This window comes from Pleurodeles waltl, chromosome 2_2 (genome assembly GCF_031143425.1).
Source record: "Pleurodeles waltl isolate 20211129_DDA chromosome 2_2, aPleWal1.hap1.20221129, whole genome shotgun sequence".
Classification (NCBI taxonomy): domain Eukaryota; kingdom Metazoa; phylum Chordata; class Amphibia; order Caudata; family Salamandridae; genus Pleurodeles; species Pleurodeles waltl.
Genome location: NC_090439.1, coordinates 874,408,268 through 874,427,898, shown reverse-complemented (window position 1 = coordinate 874,427,898; position 19,631 = coordinate 874,408,268). Strand labels below are relative to the sequence as shown.

At 47.4% G+C, this 19,631-nt stretch overlaps 1 protein-coding gene across 3 annotated transcripts in view; it reads right to left on the bottom strand.

The window, feature by feature from the left end:
• VPS13B (vacuolar protein sorting 13 homolog B) overlaps window positions 1-19,631 on the bottom strand; it is a 2,423,697-nt gene that overhangs the window by 1,130,786 nt on the left and 1,273,280 nt on the right. For all 3 annotated transcript variants that reach the window (XM_069220546.1, XM_069220545.1, XM_069220547.1), the window contains exons 26-27: window positions 5,493-5,664; window positions 4,623-4,737 (exon numbers count right to left, since the gene is read on the bottom strand). In XM_069220546.1, coding sequence (XP_069076647.1) covers window positions 4,623-4,737; window positions 5,493-5,664 — 287 coding nt within the window. The remainder of the gene's footprint in view (window positions 1-4,622; window positions 4,738-5,492; window positions 5,665-19,631) is intronic.

The following is a 19,631-nucleotide window of genomic DNA, read 5'->3' as shown; positions in this document are numbered from 1 at the left end:
GAGGCAGGCTGGCGAGAGGAGTTAGGGACCCCCACAAACACTGGCAATATCAACCAGTGTGGACCTAAATCAGTTCAACTATCTTCAAATGAACTTTTACTTCCCCACCCAACTGATGACCATTGGAAGTGTCAGTCAGATGTCAGCTATAGATGCCAGTAAAATAGAGGAGACTATTTTAATAGGATTTGGATCTGTATTGTCAATAAGATATACTGGAAGTAGATCACCAAAAACCTTCCACAGAAACTGGGTAGACCAAAACTTAAACATATGTTTCTGCGAGTCCTAGATAAAATCAGAGGTTCAAGAGAAAAGAGGAGATTGATTGGATTGGGGTGCTGCTGACAAAAAGGGATGTAGCAAAATACTGGAAATCAGAATGAGGGCCCCTTAACAAGAACCGTCGAAGGGCATGGGCAGATGTTGACACACAGAAAAAACAATCTATAAGGAATCACTCGCAAGCATTACAAAGTTTGGGGCCAGTGGTGACAATATTTCTGAAATTCGATTAATTAGACCATGCATGTGTAAGTCTGAGAAATAATTCCGCTATGAAGGGTATTAACTGTTGGAGGCATCATAAACGTATGCTGTTGTATAACGTATACATTTGTGTTGTTTGAATAAGGCAAACAAATAAACGATAAAAATTGATTTTATTAAAAAAAAAAAAAATAGGGTCAGGAGACAAATCTTCCTTGTCTGAAAACACTTCATGAATGGCCCAAGAACACAGAAGGAAGCAAGCGAAGTACTAGAAGGAACAAGAACGGATTTTTAGAGGGAAGAAGACAGTCGATCTGATTTGACATAATTTGCAACTATGCAAAAGACAATATGTCTAGTAGTGCACCACAGAACTGTATTTCTGAAGGCAACAATAGTTATGGGCTGCAATCGTAAGATTGATACTGTCAAACCAAGGACAAACCCATCCTGAACAAAGTGTAATATCCGGAAAAAAATCAAACACGTAGACCTTGAAATTATGCTATCCAGAAATATCAATCAGTATTGAATGAAGGCTGTTAAAGTAGAACGCTCAGTGGATTGTTGAATACAGACCGCACATTTCCTCCTGAGCCCTGATTATTTTGTTTTACTAGAGCGTAGCCACTTAGCCATGAAGGGGAAGTGAAGTAGGTTAACTGCCCAGGAAAGTGGCCATCCCAGTTGAGCAGCAGCAGAATGGTTAGTGACCTATTACACTGTACTTTTTACCGCTGTTGATGTTCTGGAATGGGAGAGTTCATAGGAAAAGAAGGAAAAGAGGTGTGGGCCTCCAAAAAAAAAAAAAAGAGCATTCATTCACTTACCAGGTTCAACGACGGACAGTCCTACAGAATCATCTCTGAGATGGGCCTTGCCCACAGATCCAAGAGAGTCAGTGGTAACTGTCCTTGACATGGAATCCCATTGAGTAAGGACTGTCAATATGAAAAGAGGTGCAGTTGTAATGGAATGGAATGTCTTTTTGTACTGCAGAGTCACTAATTACCTTGTCCTGGTGCTTTGATGCAGTTGTCGGTTTACCCATGGATTATGGTTCCGTGTGGCATGGGTTGTGGGATGCCCCAGCTCAAAGACTAAGGGGGTTATTCTAACTTTGGAGGAGTGGTAATCCGTCCCAAAAGCGACGGTAAAGTGACGGATATACCACCAGCCGTATTACGAGTTCCATAGGATATAATGGACTCGTAATACGGCTGGTGGTAAATCCGTCACTTTTCCGTCACTTTTGGGACGGATTAACACCTCCTCCAAAGTTAGAATAACCCCCTAAGTGTGGTGAGGAATTAATGTATGGTTTTCCCCACAGATGAGGTACATTGGGGGGGATGGGGTGGGGGGAAGAGGTAGGTAGATAATAGACCCTACAGCCTACCTTGATCAGCACCACCAAAAGGACCCACTTCAAAAACCGCATTGACACCAGCGCTCACAAAAGTAAAGAGCTCTTCGGCCTCATCAAAGAGCTCTCTGCTCCCAAGACTTGCTCCAACGAACCCCCGCCATCACAGGAGTTCTGCAACTCACTCACAACCCACTTCCATCGAAAGATAGAAGAAATCCACAACAGCTTCCACCAGCTGACTACAAACACCCACAAACCCAATCCCTCAAGGGACATCCACCTCCTCCACATCTGGACCCCCGTCAACAAAGAAGACACCGCCAACACCATGGCCTCCATCCACTCCGGATCACTATCGGACCCCTGCCCACACCCTATCTTCAATAATGCAAATATCATCATCGCTCTCCACCTCTGCAACACCATCAACAGCTCCTTCAAGTCAGCCACCTTCCCAGAAAGCTGGAAGCACGCAGAAGTCAACGCCCTGCTGAAAAAACCCAAGGCAGACCCAGACGACCCGAAGAACTACCGACCAATCTCCCTCCTCCCGTTCCCAGCCAATGTAATAAAAAAAATCGTGAACAGCCAACTATCCCGAATCCTGGAATACAAGGCACTCGACACCTCCCAATCCGGATTCCGCAAACACCACAGCACCGAGACCGCACTCATCGCTGCCACAGATGACATCAGGACCATGCTCGAAGAAGGAGAAACAGCAGCTCTCATTCTCCTAGCCCTCTCCGCAGCCTTCGACGCGATTTGTCATCACACTCTCTGCACACACCTCCATAACACCGGAATCCGCGACAAAGCACTCAAATGGATCTCATCATTTCTTTTAGGCAGAACAAGGAGAGTCCGCCTTCCACCATTCATGTCGGAAGCCTCCAGTATCATCTGCGGCGTCCCCCAAGGCTCATCTCTCAGCCCCACGTTCTTCAACGTCCCCACTCGCCAACATCGCACAAACCCACCACATCAAGATAATTTCCTACGCAGACGACACTCAGCTAATCCTCTCCCTCACAAAAGACCCTACAGCTGCAAAAAACAACCTCCACAACGGACTCCAAGCCATCGCAAGCTGGATGGAAGCAAGCCGCCTCGAATTAAACACAGACAAGACAGAGATCCTCATCTTCGGAGCAAACCCCTCAGCATGGAACGACGCCTGGTGGCCCACCTCCCTAGGATCCGCACCACCTCCCACCACCCATGCATGGATGCAACCTGGGATTCATCCTGGATTCCACACTCAGCACGACTCAGCAGGTCAACGCCATCTCCTCTTCCAGCTACAACACCCTCCATATGCTCCGAAAAATCTTCAAGTGGACTCCTGTCAAAACCAGGAAAACTGTCACCCACACCCTGGTCAGCAGCCGACTGGACTACGGAAATGCCCTATATGCAGGAACAACAACCAAACTCGAAACTAAGCTGCAAAGAATCCAGAACGCATCCGCCCGACTCATTCTGGACGTCTCACGCCACCACCACCACATCACCCCCCGCCTCAGAGGCATACACTGGCTACCAATACCAAAAAGGATCACCTTCAAACTCCTTGTCCACGCACACAAGGCACTCCACAACACAGGCCCAACCTACCTCAACTAAAGACTCACCTTCCACACCCCCACCCGCAACCTTCGCTCCGCCGCCCTCGCCTCCGTGCCCCGCATCCGCCGCACCTCCGCAGGAGGAAGATCCGTCTCCCACCTGGCTGCCAAGACCTGGAACTCCCTACCACTCCACCTTCGCCAGACCCAAGACCTCTTAACTTTCAGGAAACACCTAAAGACATGGCTATACAACCAGTAGCTCCCCCCGCGCCTTGAGACCCTAACGGGTGATTAGTGCGCTTTATAAATCTTGTGATTGATTGATTGATTGACCTTCCAAGCTAGTCTGGAGTTGAGGAATAAGGCAGTGAGGGTGCAGGTCTTTTGACTGACCGCCTAACCTTAGTCAACTATGGACGTGTAGTCAGTCAGCTGGGGTTTCATCAGACTCCATAATGCACAGGCTGGATACTGTGTTTCATATGCATTGGTGAGTGAATGGACTGGCAATTGTAGGGGCAGTGTAAGCCAATAAGCCATTGTGTAGTTCTTCGGCTGAACTCAGTGCTGGTGTGTTATTAGAGTGGCCTGATCTTTTCTTTCGCTCTGGGATTTGGCATGTTATATGGCTTGGTTAGGTTGCTCCAATGCTGTCTGGATTCTGAACAGTATGCCCAGAGTCCCCAGTTCCTAGGTTTCCCTGTTTCCAAGTTCCATTAGTATTTTCTAGAGGCCTGGTACTCATTCTGTTGGAGGATGGGTCATAAGATCCTGGTTAAAATTAGTCAGACTAGTGTGGTAACAGTGAGTGGTCAGTCAAGTAAGGAAGAAGCGAGGTTAACATGGCATAGAGTATAACATTGCAACATGGTAACAGAATGAATGATCAACTAAAAAGACAGAAGAGATAACACAGCTTACCCAAGTCCATGTTTCTCCCTATGAACCCGTACTGATGGCTGGCAAGTCTTATTACACAATTCACAGTAGGCCGCAGATTAGCAAAGAATGAACCATTTCAGAGAAGAATGCCCATAGTCAAGGGAAGCTCACAAGATGTTTTGAAGTATTTACTTACGAAAGGTTTTAGGAAGTAAAGTTCACTGGGTCACCACTGGTGTACTACATTCTAGATATAGCAAGTTCATTATGTTACTAAAACAATTAAAATGTAATGGTTTCTTGTTTACCTGCTTTTGTAGTGATCAATATTGAAACTCTCAATTTTGCATTTCACTTTGGTGTATACATCCTGGACATCGACAGAGGCGCTTAGATCCTCCAGTTCACCGACAATACAAACCTCTGCAAAGGAAACATAATGTACTGGTATATAATTCACTGTTACCTCTATCACTGTTTTCTGTTAATATATGTTTTACAGCAGGATCCCTATTGCAGATCACAAGCAGCAATTTTGTTGCATTAAGTTTACATCTTGCTCTGAGTAGTCCCATTGAACTAAGTCAAACTTTTTTTCTCCCTCACTGTTCAGGAATACCCTTCCAATAAATTATCTGGAAACTAGTATAAAAGGGTGACATTTAAGCAGCAAAGTTTATGTTAGTGATAAAGTACAATAGCTCTCAGTTGACACTACTCCAAGGTATTAGAACTGCATCTCTCAAAACCTCCAAAGTTTGGCTTCATGGGCAATGATCAATGTCCCTCTCCTGCGTACCTCCCACCCCAATCAGCATATCTACCGGGGGCTATATTTTCTAGTCTGCTGAATGTTTTTCTCTGCACCGCCATGTCACATACTACTCCTTGAAGGTTTATCACAGTGACCAACACAACTCTCCCTTGCATCACACCTTCATCTTAACATCCTAGACACTGTTGGGAGGGGAGAAACACTTAACGTATCCAACCTTCAGTAAACGACAGGCAAGGTAAGGTTTACCCAGCTTATCATGAAAATAAGCAAGACCCTTTCTTCTAGGTTTCCAACAAATTTACCCAATGTTGTTTTGTTAACCTGTGCACTTTCACAATGATCCTGCACATGCAATAATAAGGGTAAAAGTCAACATGCCGGTGTACTCGAGATTCCTTACCAGTGCCTTTTGATCCTGTTTCGGGTGCAAATAATTTGACAGTAATTTTTGGTAGCATCCACTGCATCCAGAGGCTAACACGTCCGCTTGACACACCAATATTACTTGTTGTTTGTTCCAGTGTAACAGAGTCCGAGAAAGGGGAGTCATCACCAGCTTGTACAGAATCACCCTAGAGAGGAGAAATGGTGAATTAAAAGACACTAGTAATAAGGTCCTTCAGTTAACACACACAACAAAGTGAATTGGAATCAATTTGGCAATCGTAAAACTAATTTACAGTGGATGTAATAACGAGATAAGTAAATGTTACTCCCTGTAAGAGGGGACTGTATTTGTTGTAGTTCCTCAGTCCCTATTTTGCATGTTGTCTTTACCGAGAGAAGGAATGGGCAATACCAAGCACGTAGACCCATGCCCACCTTGTGATACCCCTCCAAGACCTCCCTCACGTATAAGGTCGACATACAGGGTGGTACCTGTGCCCCTGGGAAGCAAATGGCATCACAACGTCAGGCGGCTTCTTTCTTCATGGGCAGCTTTACCCTTTTCCTCTCTTAAATGCACAGTTTGGGTTACACGAAGGACAAATTCTAGTACAATGCTCTCTACAACATACCCTCCGAGTTAGATTGGCAATTAATGAAAACGAACCTGAAACCCATGCACTGGTCCAGACTGTGTACATTGAGGGTAAAGGCGGAAACTTATCAGTTGGCTTAACAAAGCTATCCTGACTCACAATCACATAACAATTCAATCACTCCTTGATGACTGGGAGCTTGAACACCCGAGAGAGCAGCAAAAAACGGGAATGGACAAAAGCTCTGGAGTACTTCCAAAAGCTATCACATAATAATCGCTTTAAACGTATACAATTTTGAGGGGGCGGAGCCAAGATCACAGCGGTGCAGGAGTGCCTCCGCGTAGCTCCATCGTCAGCTGCAAGCCAAAAGCAGCCACAGAGACAGACGGACCTCGCGGTTCCAGTGGGGGCAGCAGGAGACTCCAGAGAAGCTGGTGAGGTACATTGTGGCCCCTTGGGAGAGAGATGGAAGGCCTAGTGGACCGTGACGGAGCTGCGGTGCCATAAACAAGATGGCAGCCGCGGCTCCGATGCACGGATAGCCAGAGTGAGACGGGACACGGACGTACTCGTGCTGCGAGGAGCCACAAATGACCTGGTGAGGCGATGGGGGGTCCTTGCAAACCCTGGACGAGAGGAGAGGAGAGTTGAGATTGGGCCCAGTAGGCTGAGAAGAGGCGTTGACCCCCCAAGCCCCCTGATCAGAACCAAACGAGCAGCACGAGCAGTTGGGCGCGGAGCCGGTGTGGCAGTCACGCCCTGAAGAGAGGAGGCGGATCGAGAGCCTGGGGGCCTGCAGGGTGCCCCTGGGAGATGGTGTGACCCTGGAGATTGAGACGGACAGGCCTGCAGGAGAGTCGGCCCATAAAGAGAGCAGGCGACTGGAAGTGGGGGCCTACGGAGAGCGTGGCACACAGGGAGGTGTGAGCAGAGTGCGGGCGGACTGGCAGGTGAAGAAAGCGGCAGTGGGACCCAGCGTGCATATGGAGGGAGGGCCTACTTCTTTGGGCTGACACTGCTGAGCACACCCACAAGAGCTGTGCCTCCCTGGCTGGCAGTCGGTAGGTGAGACACCGCAGTCAGCGGTTGAGCCTTGAAGGACCGGGGAGGGGTGCTGGAGCCTTGGCACTGACGACGGGGCCCTAGGCTAACACAGATGAGGTGCCCAACATGGTCGATCGAGCGACTGGCCGAGACGGGAGAGGATGGTGACCTGAAAGCAGAGCAAGAAGGACAGCAACCTGAGAGACCTCTTTGCTAAAACCCCGGCGAACAAACAGGATCCCACTCGCGAGCTGGGATCGGATCCCAGAGGAGGCAGCGGTGACGGGATGGTAGAAGAGGATGGCAACCCAATGACAGAAGCCTTTATGGAACAACTATTTGGGGTACTCAGAGAGGATCTTGCTGCCCTCAGGCAGGAGCTCGCCACGACAGTCAAGGAACTGAAGGGAAAGGTGACGGAGCTGGGACAAAGAGTGTATACAGTGGAACGCGTATGTGATAGGCAGGAGATCATCGCTCTACAGGACAGCAAAGGGGACCAGCAGTATAGGCTTCAGGACTTGGAGAATAGGTCGCGGATATCCAACATTCGCATAAGAGGAGTTCCGGCGCAGGCCATCGTGGGTCCCTTGGGGGATTTGTAATTCGTCTGTTCAAGCATGTGGCGCCAGCCCTTGATGACCAAGATATAATATTGGATTGCACACATCGGACTGGGCATCCCTCCCAGTCTCCAGGCCAGCCACAAGATATACTCATATACCTTCATTACTACAAGCAGAAGGAGCAAATTCTGACAGCGGTCCCTGACAAGAATGCCATAGACTTTGAGGGCCATAAGTTATATCTGTTTCAAGATCTCTTTTCACAGACACTGCAGCTCTGACACGCCTTGTGGCCTGTCATGGCCTACTTCAGGGAAAAGGAAACCGCTATAAATAGGGCCACCCTTTCCGTCTCCAATTCGTGTGGCAGAACGAACTGCGCATTATACGTTCACTAGCAGAGGCTGGAGCCCTCCTGGACATGGACTTGGGTTCGAGAGATATCCCTACTGGAGAATCGGAGGCCTCCTCGCAGGGGGCTCAAGGGAACCAAGGGCACGCAGTTCGACAACGGAAGAAGAAACCCCCCCAAACCATCGGAGAGAGATAGCATGAAAGAATGAAAGGACTTGCTCCGTAGGTGGCACCACCAGGAGGGCCCACCGGAGACAAGACAAGGAACCTAGCAACTCGTTGGTGCTGGCCAGAGAGGAGGCCATAATGACACCACTTGAGGCTACCCTCCCTTAGGGTTTAGAATCCCCGTCTGAGAAGGGGTGCCACATGAAAGCTGCAATAACAATGAATAAGGGAAGACGGCGGAGCTCCTATGGTGGAAATGATGGCTGGGACAGATAAGACTTGGTACACCCAGGTGTATCCCCGCAGGGGTTTCTATATGGTTCCCAGGCAGGGAACAAATTGTGTTTACTATGTTTTAGTATGTTGGGTAGTTGTTAGGTTGTCTATGATCCCTGTGCCTTACTTTCCAATGCTAAGCTAGGCAGCGTTAGTGGCAGGAACACTGGGTAATCTGAGGGTCCTACAAAGGCCCACGGCGCTATCTCCCCAAACGTGCATGTCGGTTAAAGTACTTAGCCTTAACGTCAGGGGCCTCAATTCCCCAGTGAAGAGGTGGGCTCTGGTAGAGATGCTGAGTGAGGCCAAGGAGGACATATGTTTGCTCCAAGAGGTACATTTGCTGAGATCAGATTGGAAGAAGCTGAAAACACGATGGTTTGATAGAAAATACCACTCTTCTGGGCCGGGGAGAAGGGCGGGAGTGGCAATCCTGCTGGCTAACGATTTCCTGGGGAAGCTATTAGGCTTACAGGTGGAGATGAACGAACAACTCATTTCCCTACGCATAGACATCAATGAGCGTGCTATCATGGTGGCCTGCATATACGGCCCAATGGACATCAAGAGGAGTGTGGAGGGAGTCCATTAGGCGGGTGTTGGCCATGACGGATGCGGATGTCCTTATAGGAGGGGATTTTAACTTGGTCCCCGACACCCATGTAGATAGATCAGCACAGCGAAGTGGACAGGCGGGGGCGTACTCTGTGGGTTTTCGAAAGTGGTTGGAGGGGGGTTGACAGATGTTCGGCGTGTACAGATTCCAACCCTGCAGGCTTTTTTTTCGGCCACACACCAGACCTATGCGAGATGTGACCTCTTTCTGGCCTCCCCGGGCCTGCTGCACGTAATTACACACTCAGGGATTGGGGTGGCGTCTCCGTCTGATCACACTCCGATCACAGTAAGCCTTCACACCGCCGGCCCGGAGTAGAAGACTCTGGCTATGGCAGCTAAATACCAAGGGAATACGTCAAGAAATAAGGGATACAATTACATAATATTTAAGCATTAATGATACGCCGGAGATTGTGGTGGGGACGGTCTGGGAGGCAATGAAGACAGTGGTCAGGGGGCAGTGTATAGCTATTGTGGCTTGTGCCAACACCCTATGGAGGGAAAAGAGGAGGCAGTTAGAGGATCAGATAAGAGAGCTGGAAGGGCAGCATAGGGCTACGGGTGCACAGTGAGTGAAGCGTCACCTGATGGTGACGCGTAAACAGTTGAAAGCAATAGATATGGATGGGGCGGAATTTCCTCTCCTAAGCATTAAACAGATGTACTATGCTGGGGGCAATAAGGCAGGGCGACTCCTTGCGCACTGGTTGTGAGCACAGGTGGCACACCGTCGGATAAACTCAATACAGACAAGCAGGGGAGCGACCACTACAGATGAAGAGCTGATCCTGAAAGAATTTGAGACTTTCTATGCCTCATTATATACCGCAGAGCTCCTAGATGAGAGGGCAATAGCGAGATACTTAGATGAGACACCCTTGCCCCAAATACCTAACAGGCTAGCCAATGAGTTAGATAAGGATATTACTCCAGCAGGGTCCTGGGGGCCATCGGGTGGCTCCGCGCAGGTAAGGCACCAGGGCAGCATGGGTTTGAGGTGGAATTTTATACGATTTTTGGTGAGCCGCTGGCGCGGCTGTTCAATGGTTTTGCTTCTTCCGGATTGATGCCCCAGTCAATGCGCATGGGCACTATTGCAGTTGTCCGGAAGCCTGGCAAAGACCCAACTCAGTGTGCGTCCTATCGACCGATCACATTATTGAACGTAGACGCAAAACCTTTTTCTGGCATTTTAGCACACAGGCTGGGCCACTATATGCAAGGCCTAATAGACCCAGATCAGACTGGGTTTATTCCAGAATCAACCTGTGCGGATAATACTAAGAGGCTTTGTCACCTTCTGGATAAGGTACAACGCGCCCGTATCCCGTCAATATTGCTTTCTATCAATGCAGAGAAAGCCTTTGACCGGGTTCATTGGAGTTTTTTGTTTTCGGTACTCCCTCGTTATGGTCTGGGCCCGAGATTTTGTAATTGGGTGCGCAGTAATTATCTCCCCCCCCCCAGGCCCGGGTGAGCGTGAATGGTGGACTTTCAGAGATTTTCTCTATCGCCAGGGGGACTAGGCGAGGCTGCCCTCTATCGCCGCTGTTGTATGCGCTGTATATGGAGCCCTTCGCAGAACATACTCGGCAAAATCAGGGCATCAGGGGTATCCCAATGAGGGGCAGATCCCATAAAATAGAGCTGTATGCCGATGATGTGCTGTTTTATCTGACGGAACTGAGGACCGGTCTTGTGACAGTGGTGGATAAACTGCAGGCTTTTGGAGAAGCGGCAGGCTTTAAAACTAATCTGTCTAAATCCTCTATTCTTAACTTGATGGTGCCGGAGAGGGACGTGGAGGGCTTGAGACCCCTCCTGCCATTTGTTTGGACCCGCAGAAAATACAATATTTAGGCTTACAGGTACACCCCACACCGGTTGCTATAGCGGAACATAACTATAGCGTCCTCCTTGGCGAGGCGTGGAAGGCTCTAGCCCGGTGGAGGGGATTTGGCCTTTCGTGGCAGGGACGTATTGTAGCGGTGAAGATGACTCTCTTGTCCAAGGTGCTGTTCATCATGCAGGTTCTAGTATTACAACCCCCGCCGGGTGTACTAGAGACTATCCAGAGGTTGATATGGGATTTCATTTGGGCAGGGGAGAATGTCAAAGGAGCAGGTTTACCTACCGCAGTTGGAGGGGGCTCGGAGTTCCATAATTCATGGGGTACTATCAGGCTGCCCAACTGCGATACCTGGTGGAATGGTCTCATACAAGCACTGAAAAGTACTGGTGTTTTATTGACCAGCCAGTTGCAGCGTTGCATATTTGGAAGGTCCCCTGGCTGACGAGGGCATGCTGCCTGAGGAGTGCATATGTGTCCCCGGTCCTGCTAGCAACTATGGAAGTGTGGGATAAAGTACAAATGCGCAGGGCCCTGTTCTCATTCGTATCTCCGCAAATGCCAATTATTGGCAACCCGGACTTCCCCCCCGGCTCTCATGGGGTCCGTCTACCAATCTTGGCAGAACTCCAATTATAAAAGGGTGGGGGATCTGTTCAATTCACAGGGGCTCATGGAGTTTCCCCAACTTAAGGGGACTTACGGTCTCCCACAGGAGGCTTACTGGCAGTATTTGGCAATCAGGTACTGGTTATTGTCCGCAGCAGTAAGACCCCATGCAGCTCGACCCCTCCTTCCCTGCGAGCGCTGGCTGTTGACGTGCTCGTCAGATAAAAAACGTATCTCAGATTATATATGGCTTCCTATTGGCGCAGCCAGACCTACCCCAGACTCCGGTGAGGCAGAGATGGGGGGGTCGAATGTGGGCGGGCCTTCACAGATATGGAATGGCGGAATGTACTACATCGAGTGCACGTAACGGCCTGTAATATGACTACTAAGGAATTCCTCCTGAAAATAGTGCACTATTGGTATCACACTCCAACGCAAGTGGCCGGCTGGTGACAGATAGTTGCTGGCAGGGGTGTGATCAGAGGGGTACACTCACATATATTGTATGGCAGTGTCCATGTGTGGCTGCCTTCTGGGAGAACATACTGGATGCTATAGACAGAATGAATGACACAGCCGTGCCCCGTTTTACTAGGGCTACCAAACCCACAGACATACCCTCTCGAGGCTCCTAAGGGTAGGACCATTACACTGGCGATCAGTGCTGCCAAACAGCTACTTTTAGCTAGACGGGGTTCGGAGATAGTGCCCTCACAGACGGACTGGCTACATAAGCTGTGGGACATACTGGGGATGGAAAAATAGACGGCAATGGCCATGGGATCCCTACCCCAGTTTGATAAGGTATGGGTGCCCTTTATCTCTTACCTCTCAGAGGAGTTCAGGGAGCAAACGTGCCCGCGCTATCTGCAAGTGCTGCGCTTGATGAGCTTAACTACACAGCTCTGGCGAGAGGGACAGCTACGACATGAGTTGGAATGGGCCAGTGTGAAGTGGGAGAGAGTGCACAGGTGATAACGCAGGATATAGATAAGGTACGGGGAGGCATGGTATTATGTTACAAGTTTTTATTCAATATTTATCCACCAGCCAGTGGTTGGAAAAGTTGTACATGATAAAATGTCAATACAACAGATTCAATCCTAAACGTATTCAATTTTACATACGCAACAGAGCTCACCTCTCCCCATTAAAAAAGAACTGTCTTTTCCCTACAGCTAACGTGTCATGTGCCCACTGTAGAACTCGGTCAGTCAACTTCTACCACATGTTGTGGAACACCCTCAAATTGGAACCCATCTGGACCGGCCTTCTACCGGACCTAACATGACTTCCAGGATTGGAGTCCTGGCTGGATTAGACTCTAGAAATCTTTAAAAGACTGAAAAAGCAGAAAACAGCAGTGTGCTTCCTTGACTTAGCACCGCTTATGGCTAAGTGAGCCACCAAATGGAAATCCCCCAAACCCCACTCTTAGGACACCTGGTACAGAGATCTTTTACATTAGGCAAAGGAGGAAAGCACAATTCTTTAAAGAGAAGAAACCTGTGGCCTACATTGCCGCCAAATAGCAAAGGAGCTGGATGCGCTCTGAGTAGAACTTCGAAGCACCCCATAAGGATGACTTCCTGCCCCCTTAAAGGACCCAACTCTCCATAGCTATTTTCGTAAGTAAAGGCAATTTATCACTACCACCCAGGACCGACTCTATGGCTGCTGTGTGGACTACACTGTCTTCCTTACTCCTGCACCACCTTTCTCAGTAACAATGCCTTTCCTAACACCAAATTATATGACCTTGTTGTGTAGCCATTTTAGTCATAGCTCCATGCACGTTATTTTAACATACTATGCCTGCCGCTGTGCACTTAAACCCAGATATATTTTATTCAGCTTCGCTTTATTATTATTACAATAGCCACTTTTACGGTCTTGTTTTATTTTCTCTCTATCTAACTTTTTTTGCGTAGGCCAGCACTCTCTTCTTAAACAAGACATTCTTGCTCACTCTGTGCTTTTCCAAGGCTGCACTAAGATAGGTTGTCGGTGAACGTGGTGTAGAGTTTTGTCTCTGACATTCACAGAAAACACACATCCTTACGTAGGGACATTTTCTCAGAACATCTATGCTGTGTTATAAAAACACTTCCTTGTCCCTTACACATTAGCGGGAGCTTCCAGCCAGAGAACCACGACTGTATGGTGATTGCTGAATGCTTCGCTACAGTTGCTTATGCAGACTTCAGGCCTTTGCTCAGGTATGGGGAATGATGTCTTCCCAGGGGAACCTGTAGGGCAGAATTAGTGCTTACCACGCTGTGCTCTGTTATAGCGTAGGTAGGAATTAGTCCATTGACTCTAGTGACAATATGGTAGCGTTATTTCTATGCTTTACTCTCCTTGTCACAATTTTAATCTTGTCATGCTGTATCGTCCCGGTTATTGTAGTCCACGTTTTGCTATCTAAGATGCAGTCGCTTTATTAAAGCTTTATTGAAACCTATACTGCCTCTGTTTGTCATTGTCTATGTGAGACTAATGTAACTGAGAGAAACGGATAAGACCTGAGTGACCACGGTTTCCCTGAGAAATAAATTATGTCATGTTCTCGGCTGCCCAATCATCCCTGCCTTTGGGTAGAGATGAGGCACTGCTAGTTAGCCGGAGCAAAACCCGGATTGGAGCGACAGGCGTCACCTGTAATGGGTCAGACTCAGTCTCCCACACCGCAGGCTATCCTGCAGCTCGAAATCTAGTAGTCTCATTAGAATACCACCAACATTTGGTCAGGCTCAAATTTTCGGGTCCTCCTGAGTATCTCTGTCTCACTATATACAAAGACACCTCAGTACTATATACGGAGACGTCCGTGGTATTGAGAATTTTCTCCTCAGCTAAGTAGGGAACACCTAGCTAAACTTCTACTCATCCGACTACTGACACCCTTACAGACTCTTGCAATCCCTGCCGGCTTGTCAGATCAGAACTGTTGAAGATGTCTCTTGTATGCTATTTGATGTAATGCTTGATTCGCTTCTCAATGCATATTAAACATTGTATAACATCTATATGACATTATATGCCTCTAGGATGTAATGACGCTCTCATAGTCACAGCATGTAATTGTAACTTTTTGATAAAACTTCAATAAAAACTATTCGAAATTTTTAAAAAAAGATGAGGAATGGGCGAGTGTCCTATCGAATCATTACAAAGCAAAGGGGACTTTAGCATTTATGTGGCTGCTTGCCCTTGCCTTCTTCAGTTCCATTCTCTCTGTGTTCCTTAAAAGTTGCTTGGGTACATGAATCAAGGGGATAGAGGTTTTACTTGTGAAGTAAAAGTATTCACTATAGTGGCTCGCGTGTGCCACTCCCCTTAATGCATAGGAAGACACTCGGAATACTTATCTTAAACTGGGGTGAAAACTACAGAAACGTTACATGTTTAACCAATATATTTCTCTGGCTATTGCTGCCTGGGCAATGCTGACATCAAATGCATCATTATGTTTAGGAAATGCATGGGACCTACCACAGGCTACCCTGCAGTGTACATGAATGTGGCTACCAGTTCAAAATGAATGAGGGCAACAAAGCATAGTTTAACTTTGTGGCGTGTAAGATTCTATCCAAAAGGGAATAGAACCTTTGGAAAAGGAGACACGCAATTTGAAGAGTGAGTCAGTATGTTCTAGTTAAATGCTTAGAGCTCTCTTGACATCTAAACAGATGAAACACTCTAAGTCACTGGTTTCCATCTTTTGAATTCTGTGGACCCCCATGTTATCCTTACTGGATCCCGGGGACCCCCACTGAATCATTACTGGAATCTGTGGCCCCCTACTGAGTCAGTACTGAAAAATGGGGACCTAATCTGTTAATCTTATTTAATTTTCTAGGCAGTCGCACACCCCCTGATGAGGCTTTGCGGACCCACAGAGACCCTGGACCACAGGTTGGAAACCACTGCTCTAAGTTTTAAAAAAGGTTGTTAAGAACACATTGCTCATTTGAAATTTCAATAGATTTTCAGCAATGGAAGATTAATGCATTTGAAGAGTGAAAATGTCTTTATGGAATACGGACTTGCAGCATGTAACCAGAGGAGGCCACCAATTTAAATACCTTATGAGCCAATCATCATTAACATCCCTTGGAAGAGCGCTGAGGCATGCGTAAAAAGCCAATTGGGAAGTGCTAACTCGCAAATTCCAAACAACACGCTAATTTCAGACCTCCAGACGACTAATTCATTAAGGGCATCGAAACAGTGTTTTCTGAATAACTGCTTCAATCCAGAACACTGATTAGCCTATGCACAAGTGTATACTACAAGGTCACTCATATACCCAGCGGGATGCACTACACCAGTGGTTCCCAACCTGTGGTCTGGGGACCCCTGGGGGTCCGTGAAGCCTTTTCAGGGGGTCCGCGAATGCCTAAAAAATTAAATATTATTAACAGATTAGGTACCCAGCTTTCTGTAATGACTCAGTGGGGGGTCCCCAGATTCCAATAATGATTCAGAGGGGGTCCCCGGGTTTCAGCAATGATGAATTGTTGGTCCACAGAAGTCAAAAGGTTGGGAACCACTGCACTACACCCCTCTTTTGGGCTACATCACTATGGCCAGGAAATCCCCTCATAGGATACCATTATTGAATCCTTCCGACCAACTGAACAAATAGAAACCTTAGCCATCATGTGTCTTGTATTGCCTTCCAGTGTGGATCTAGATGGATTGGGAGAGGGGCAACAGAGGTGTGTTGCAGTGGGGAGTTTTGTACCGTTGATTGACAACATATAGAACGCATCCTATAATGGTGCAAACCATTGCTGCGTATTGAACATCCTACCCATATGTCGGACGATTGGGGTACTTTGTTATGCATGAGTAAAACAATAAAACTGTGTTAAAAAATAGTAACATCCTAGGAAACAAGTAGACAAACTCCTTTGCTTTGGAATCCCTATGCACATCAGTCTAGGTACATTTAACAAGATTTATCTAGGATACCAGAACTGGCCAAGTGGAACATAAATAAACATGGTCTCAGAGCCAAGTCATTTTATCGATCTTGCTGGGAGCTGAAAAAAAAGCCACTCTTAAATTCATGTCTCACAGAGAACTGTGGGTCAAGATTTAAGAAACCGTTAGGTTAAGCTAGTCAATGAGGTACAGTGGTTCAGAAGATGCTCCCAGATACTGAGGAAAGAGTGGCTGGTGGGGACGAGGCTCTTTCGTTTCAAGGTATAACAGGTCCAAAAACCAAACCTCAATCTGCCACAGAAGAGCAACAAAAACTGCTAAACATTAGGTGCCCACGGATATTTATGGATTTATGAAGGCACAAGTGGGAGTTGTGGAAATGTGTTAAAAAACATACTTATCTCCGACAGAAACCAAGACCTCACCTCTCCAGGGTGTATACCTGACACATGTTCTGTCGTCTTAAGAAGTAAACAGCTCCACCTAAAAGCATCCTCCTGATTGGAAGACCTAATCCACCTTATCAACGTCCAGCAAGAAGAGAAGTACTTGACATCAATACCACCATATTCTCATAGACAGTCTTTGTGGCTTCCATGCTGGTGATCAACAAAGAGGGTGCACAGATTCGCCCTATATACAATATATAATACCAGCACTAAGTAATACTTGCCAAACTCCCATACGTCACAACTTTGAAACAATGTGCACCTTATCTGTACTTAATTAAGAATTGTAACCACATCAGACACAGCACACTCCCTTAGTTTATAGTAGTAGGCTAATAGTTTTTACTAACATAAGTATGCCTACCGCCTTATATGCTTTGAATAATGTGCATCTATATGCATATGTTTTGTGTTTGAGAAAAGATTAGATGGGTACCTATGAACATAATATGAAATATCATGTTAATCAGGATCTGCCCATCTATTTAACATGTGCACTATATACATAACACACACAGCACGCACACAGAAAACTATACTTGCACACATGTGCAAGCATACCGGATAATGACATGTGTACACAGGCACAACCAGAACACTTGATCACATGACCTTGATTATGGTAGTGTAGGATTCATACACACAGACTTTTCACTGGGAATCAGAGGATCGTAGATTCCCCTTTTTGTTTTAATCTTGGTATAGGTCCTACTGCTCATAGTAAAGTGACAGCATCAGTACCGATAGTCAATTTTAATTCACCTCTTCCCAATCCTTCACATTTTTCACATACTGAAGTAGAATTCATATGCTCTGTATCTGACCTGATCAGATCATTCAATCTCACATACCACAACTACACAGATGAGACACAGATCATCCTAAAACTAGAGAAATCCACTGACATAAATAGTGCTAGACTCGACAAGCGTCTCATCATCTTAATGAATGGATGATGATGATGAATCAGCTTAAGGTCAAATCTATAAACAACAAGATTATGACGTGTTTAAGGAAACAACTAACAACTTACCTTAATATGAGCTACAGAGTCGGAGGCCCCACCAGCACTATATTGAGAAGTGGAAACTCTTGTTGTGGTCATGGATTACAAGATGTCCTTGGCTCTATGTTATTGATATTACATTACAAAAACAACTTTTACACAAATAAAACGCTAACATGCATCCTTCCTTTCTTAGAAAGTCAAGAGAAACCACTGACCATTTTGGCCCATGTAATATCAAAGGCAGACTACACCAACCCAACAGCCTGCACCTGGGCTTGATACTACAAACATTAAAAAGGACTCAATACACTTTTGCTACTGCTGATTGCTATCTCACCTGCACTCAAGGGGGCAGATAGCTTTAGTGTACCAAGCCAACAATGGATACCAATAACAAGTTGCTCAGCTTTTTAAACACTCTGTATGGTACACAAAGCAATCCAAAGCTAGGAAAATGCCCATGAGACATATTATGAAAGTGTTTATCAATCAATCAATCAATCATTGGATTTATAAAGCGCGCTACATACCCGTGAGGGTTTCAAGGCGCTGGGGGGGAGAGAGCTGGTGTTACTGGTCGAAGAGCCAGGTCTTGAGGAGTCTTCTGAAGGTGAGTAGGTCTTGAGTCTGTCGCAGGTTGGTGGGGAGGGTGTTCAAGGTTATGGCGGCGAGGTATGAGAAGGATCTGCCGCCGGAGGTCTTTCTTCGGATGCGGGGGATGAGGGCGAGGTTAGTGGAGCGGAGCTGACGGGTGGGGGTGTAGAAGCTGAGTCTGTTTAGGTAGGCTGGTCCGGTGTCGGGTAGCGCTTTGTGAGCGTGGGTAAGAAGCTTGAAAGTGATCCTTTTGTCCACGGGGAGCCAGTGAAGGTTTCTCAGGTGGTGGGAGATGTGGCTGTGGCGGGGTACGTTGAGGATCAGCCAGGCGGAGGCGTTTTGGATACGTTGGAGGCGTAGTAGGTCTTTTGCTGGGATGCCTGTATAGAGTGCATTGCCGTAGTCCAGCCTGCTGCTGACGAGGGCCTGTGTCACTGTTCTTCTTGTTTCTGTCGGGATCCACTTGTAGATTCTGAGGAGCATGCGGAGTGTGTTGTAGCAGGAGGAGGAGACTGCGTTGACCTGTTTAGACAAGGTGAGGGAGGAGTCGAGGATGAAGCCCAGGTTGCGAGCGTGGTCGGACGGTGTCAGCCGGGTTCCTAGTGCGGTGGGCCACCAGGAGTCGTCCCAGGCGGAGGGGGTGGGTCCGAGGATGAGGACCTCCGTCTTGTTCGAGTTCAGTTTCAGACGGCTGTTTCTCATCCATTCGGCGATGGATTTCATTCCCTCGTGGAGGCTGGTTTTGGCAGTGTGGGGGTCTTTGGTGAGTGAGAGGATGAGCTGGGTGTCGTCGGCGTAGGTGAGAATGTTGAGGTTGTGTTGTCGGGCCACTTGAGCGAGGGGGGCCATGTAGATGTTGAACAGCGTCGGGCTGAGGGATGAGCCTTGGGGGACGCCGCAGATGATGTCGGTGGCTTCGGAGCGGAAGGGGGGGAGGCGGACTCTCTGGGCTGCCGGAGAGGAATGAGACAATCCAGTCGAGGGCTTTACCTTGAATTCCGGTTTCGTGGAGGCGTGATCTCAGGGTGCGGTGGCAGACTGTGTCGAAGGCGGCAGATAGG